This window comes from Suricata suricatta, chromosome 3, assembly GCF_006229205.1.
Source record: "Suricata suricatta isolate VVHF042 chromosome 3, meerkat_22Aug2017_6uvM2_HiC, whole genome shotgun sequence".
Classification (NCBI taxonomy): domain Eukaryota; kingdom Metazoa; phylum Chordata; class Mammalia; order Carnivora; family Herpestidae; genus Suricata; species Suricata suricatta.
In genome coordinates this window covers 169,878,122-169,883,634 of record NC_043702.1, presented here as the reverse complement: position 1 = coordinate 169,883,634, position 5,513 = coordinate 169,878,122, and the positions used below count along the sequence as shown (strand labels likewise).

General features: G+C 49.0%; 1 protein-coding gene across 1 annotated transcript in view; it reads left to right on the top strand.

Moving 5' to 3' along the window:
- Positions 1 to 4,226: 4,226 nt before the first annotated feature.
- The window catches only part of DUSP12 (dual specificity phosphatase 12), a 9,043-nt gene continuing 7,756 nt past the window's right edge, over positions 4,227 to 5,513 (top strand). The window contains exon 1 of the mRNA XM_029935738.1: positions 4,227 to 4,609. Coding sequence (XP_029791598.1) covers positions 4,227 to 4,609 — 383 coding nt within the window. The remainder of the gene's footprint in view (positions 4,610 to 5,513) is intronic.

Sequence of the window (5,513 nt, the reverse complement as noted above, 5' to 3'; positions counted from 1 at the left end):
TGGGGGAACTGCAGTGTGGAGGTGAGTGTGTGTGTGAGGTGCACAGAGCAGTGGGGGTGCCCATGGGCCAAGTAGGGGGGCCCGGGGGCAAGGCCTCTCCAGCAGCTCCTGGGCAGGCTTCTTGATGGAGTCTGTTGAATCACTTAGTAGCCTCCATGTCCCTTTGGTGCCCTCTGAGAGTCTTCGGTGCTGCTCCCTCCACCTCTGCCTCCACTCCCGATCTGCAGCTCACGGGTCAAGACTCTGCATGGTCCCAGAGAGCAAGGAGCCTCTTCCATAGCATCCTGCACAATTGGGAAGCCAGTGCTCACTCACATGCTCTCACTATCCTCCCCCTCCCCGCTCAGGAGAAAGCTAGGGCCTGGACCTCTCTTGGAGCTGCTTTGGGGGAGAAGTGATGTGAGGAAAGTCAATCTTACCCTTTCCAATGCATCCAAATACATTTTTGTTCCCTGTCTGTTAGAACGTCTGTGCTGGAAACCTGGATTCCCACAAAGGCTCTCCTGTCCCTGTTGAGTATCTAAGATGTTTTCCACAGCTCCCTGAACAGAGCCAAGAGGGGAGATGGTTCACAGGCCACCGTAGGATCCATAGCCAGGACCAAGGTCTGTGGGCCTATCATCTGACAGTCAGGTAGACAAGACTCCTCCTGGGTCACTCGGCATATAGTACAGGATCTCACAGCTCTTACTAAGGCCCTTTTGCCTGTGGATGGATGTCAATTTGCTGTTGGGGGTGCAGGGACACGGAGGAGGAATATCTCAGTCAGTCATGATGCTGACATCACTCGTGTAGAGTTCTTTATATTTTCTGGATCTTCACCTCTTATCATGTACATTATTTGCAATTATTTTCTCCCATTCCATAGGTTGCCTTTTAACTCTTGATTATATCCTTTGATGTGCAGAAATTTTAAAATTCGACATCATCCTGTTTGCCTATTTTTGCACTTGAAGTCATACCTAGAAATCACTGCCAAATTCAGTGCCATGGAGTTTTACTTCTATGTTTCTTCTAGGACTTTTATAGTCTTAGGGTTAGGTCTTGAATCCATTTTGAGTTGATTTTTCTATCTTTTGCAAGGTAGGAATCAAACTTTATTCTTTAGTGTCATGTCCCCTCACTCAGCCCCACGTTGGGCGCCACTTGTCATGTCCCGCCCCCCCCCCCACCAGCCAGAGGGGTGGTCGATCCTTGCGGGTCCGTTCCTGAGGGAGGGAGAGAGAGTAGGGCAGGAAGGGGCGCACAGAGAGTGAGGCAAGACAAGCGTTTTCTGATCAAGCCTCCTTTATTTCTCCCTGAAGAAAAAAAAAACCCCACACCTATATAGGGTTTAGGGCAAGAAACTGACAGGGTTGGTTGCTAGGAAACAGGGTCAAAGCTAGGGTGAAGAAGGAAACAAACTAAAGTTTTTAGCACAGCACGTGAAGGGCGGATACCACCCTGCCTGTAGGTGATTGATCTTTGTTCTTCTGGCTTCTCCAGACAGAGAGTGCCTATTTTTGTAACTCCCCAGGGGAGTGACATTACCGGCTAGTCAATGGCCCAGCAGCTGAATCTTTGCAGCTTCCCACACTTTAGCATGTGCATATACAGTTTTGCCCACACCATGTGAAGAGGCTATTCCCCCCCCCCCCATTTTCCCACTGGCACCCTCGTAGATCATTTGAGCATGTGTGTGAGGGCTTACTTCTGGGCTCTGTACTCTTCCCTGGGTCAATGTGCCTGTCTCTACACCAGGAGCACGACTGCTACCTCTAGAGCAGTTAGAGCTATAGCATCTCTCTACCTTCTCTCCCTCCATCGACACCCAGTCATCGAATCACCTCCACTTCCTCGTAACATCTGAACCAGAAGAAAGCCTCATTTCCTTGGACTCTGTCCAAAATCACCTAAAGAAGCCCGAATCCAATACAGGCATACCTCACGATGAAGATTTTGGATGATGGGGGGGGGGTTGGGAGCTGATGGGCAAGAAAGAATTCCTGAAGACATCTTTGGTGCAAAAAGGTGATTTTATTAGAGCACGGGGACAGGACCCAGGGGCAGAAAGAGCTGCACTGGGGGTGTGACGGGTAACTGATTATCTATCTTCAGGTTGGGAGGAGGTTAGGGGCAGTGTAGATCTCTAAGGAATTTAGAAGCAAGTTTCCAGGACCTTGAGGGGCTTGCTGCTTGTCAGGAAAATGCCACTTATTACCGTTTAATAAACCCTCAGTCATGGGACCCTTCGGATGTATACCAGGGGCCATAAGCTTGGAGTAAGGTTGCCAGCATATGTCTTGGGGGGCTTGAGACAAAGGAAGTTTCCAAAGGAGTTTTTATATGTTAGACTTATAGGATCCTGGGGGGTCAGGATAATGTGAAGTCAAGATTCTCTTTTGGGGGCGCCTGGGTGGCTCAGTCGGTTAATCCGTCTGGCTTCGGCTCAGGTCATGATCTCACGGTTTGTGGGTTCGAGCCCCATGTCGGGCTCTGTGCTGACCGCTAGCTCAGAGCCTGGAGCCTGCTACAGATTCTGTGTCTCCTTCTCTCTCTGACCCTCCCGTGCTTGCACTGTCTCTCACTGTCTCTCAAAAATACATAAAAAAACATAAAAAATTAAAAAAAAATAGATTCTCTTCTATCCCCAGCAAAGTGTCATCGCTGACGCGCTGAGCTCCTAGAGGGAGGTCCGCTTTCAAGAACTTGTCAAAGGGCTGTAGGCAGCAAGGGAATTTAATGTTTCGTTTGCCTTAGTTTCCCACATCACTGTGCCAAGCACTTAAACCCCTTTCCTTTGTTCTTGGGGAGCCAGGAGTGTCTGAGGAATATCACACAGATCCCTCTGGGAGGGACCCCTCAACTTACCCCGCACTCCCTCATCAACTCATGTTATTATGCTAAACAAGTATTGCAGTTTTTACACATGGAAGGTTTGTGGCGACCCTGCATTGAGCAAGTGAGTCGGCATGATTTTCCCAACAGCATGTTTGCTCCATGGCTCTGTGTCACATTTTGTCAATTCTCATAACATTTCAAATTTATTATTATTATTATATTTGTTACGGTGATCTGTGATCTTTGATGTTACTATTGTAATTGTTTTGGGTTGCCACAAATTACGCCTATATAAGATGACAAACTTAAAGAATGTTGTAAATATTTATATTATTTACAGAAATATATATACAGAAATAGATATACATATATTTATATACATATAATACATATATATTTTTTAATGTTTATGTATTTTGAGAGAGAGAAAACAAGAAAGGGAGGAAGGCAGAGAGAGGAAGAGAGAGGATCCCAAGCAGGCTCTGAGAAGAGCCTGATGTGGGGCTTGATGAAGAGATAGATCTCACGTACTATGAGATCATGACCTGAGTCTAAATCAAGAGTCAGATGTTTAACCAACTGAGCCACCAAGTGCCCCAAAATGGTGTATGTTCTGACTGCTCCACAGACCAGTCATTTCCCCCATCTGTCTCCCTCTACTGGGGCCTTCCTAGTCCCTGAGATGCAACAATATTGTAATTAGGCCAATTAATCACCCTACAGTGATCTCTAGACATTCAAGTGAAAGGAAGAATCACAGATCTCTCACTTTAAATCAAAAGCTAGAAATGATTATGCCAAAAGTCAAAATAGGCTGAAAACTAGGCCTTTTACGCCAAACAATGCAAAATATGAATGCAAAAGAAAAGTTATTAAAGGAAATGAAAAATGCTCCTTCAGTGATCATGTAAATAAGAAAGAGGTAGGTTCCTGGTGTTCTTTGGCTGAAGGGTACTAATATACAAAAACATGGGATTACTGTCTTAAAAGTATATAGGACAGTGTGCATCAACAAGAAAGATTCACATACCAGTAAAAAAAACTGGACAAAGGGAAAAAATTGGTCATAAGAGAAAAAATAAAAACAGAAAGCTTCATAAACATTGAAAAATCTGTTTTACCCCAATTGGATAAAATAATACTGTTGACTCGGTTGGTGGGACCGTTATTTCAAATTTATGTCCAGCTGCTCATATCTCCCCTTTCGTTAAAGTCTCAACACTATAAGCCTGAGAAACCGTGTATCTGGGAAAGTGGATAGATGACCACCACGCAGGGGAAGCTAGGGCCAGACTCGGGTTTTAAAGGCTTCATTCCTGCCATGGCCGTGGTCCTCCGAGGGAGCTGGTGCGCATCTAAGGCCGGCTCATCCCAGAGGCAGGGCGTTCTAGCCGGCCTCCTACTCGATGGTAGGGCCCGTGGCCGCTGGGCCTCTGGCCGCCGCCATGTTGGAGGCTCGGGCAGGGAGTCATGGCGGCCCGCGGCCGGGTGTCGGTCAGAGCACCGCCGGCGCCGCCGGGCAGATGCTGGAGGTGCGGCCGGGGCTGTTCCTGGGGGGCGCCGCAGCTGTGGCGGAGCCGGGCCGCCTGAGGGAGGCGGGCATCACGGCCGTGCTGACGGTGGACTCGGAGGAGCCCGACTTCAAGTCGGGCGCTGGGCTCGAGGGTCTACGGAGCCTCTTTGTGCAGGCGCTGGACAAGCCCGAAACTGACCTGCTCAGCCATCTGGACCGGTGCGTGGCCTTCATCGGGCAGGCCCGCGACGAGGGCCGCGCCGTGTTGGTGCACTGGTGAGTGGCCCGCAGGTTGGGAACAGCCCCGCGGCGCTCTTGGCCGGCCACCGCCCCCTCCTCCGAGGGTCCTGGGCGCGGGCGCGGGGCTGTCATGTCAGGCCAGCGGAACCTCATCTCCCTCCCTCCCTCCCTCGGCTGGCAGGTGTCCTGGAGAGAGGAGGGGGCGTGCTTGTTCATTCATTCCTGTTGTGATGATGCATTCTGGTTTATGCTGGTTCATTCTGCAGCCCCCTTCCCAGCCCCAGTTGTTTTTAGCGGGGGGGTGGGGGAGAGGGAGGTGATCAATGGCAAAGTCCCTGCACCTTGAGTTTAAAGCTCTTCAGGAATACTTCTCCAAAGAGGACATCCAGATGGCCTACAGGCACATGAAACAATGCTCAGCATCACTCATCATCAGGGAAACACAAATCAAAGCCACACAGAGATACCACCTCACGCCAGTCAGAGTGGCTAAAATGAGCAAATTAAGAGACTATAGATGATGGCGAGGATGTGGAGAGACGGGCACCCTCCTACACTGTTGGTGGGAATGTAAACTGGTGCAGCCGCTCTGGAAATCAATGTGGAGGTTCCTCAAAAAACTATCCATAGAACTCCCTTATGACCCAGCAATAGCACTGCTAGGGATTTACCCAAGGGATACAGAAGTGCTGATGCACAGGGGCACATGTACCCCAGTGTTCATAGCAGCAATGTCAACAATAGCCAAATCATGGAAAGAGCCTAAATGTCCATCACCTGATGAACGGATCAAGAAGATGTGGTATATATACACAACGGAGTACTACATGGCAACGAGAAAGAATGAAATCTGGCCATTTGTAGGAAAGTGGATGGACCTCGAGGGTGTCATGCTAAGCGAAATAAGTCAGGCGGAGAAGGACAGATACCATATGTTTAC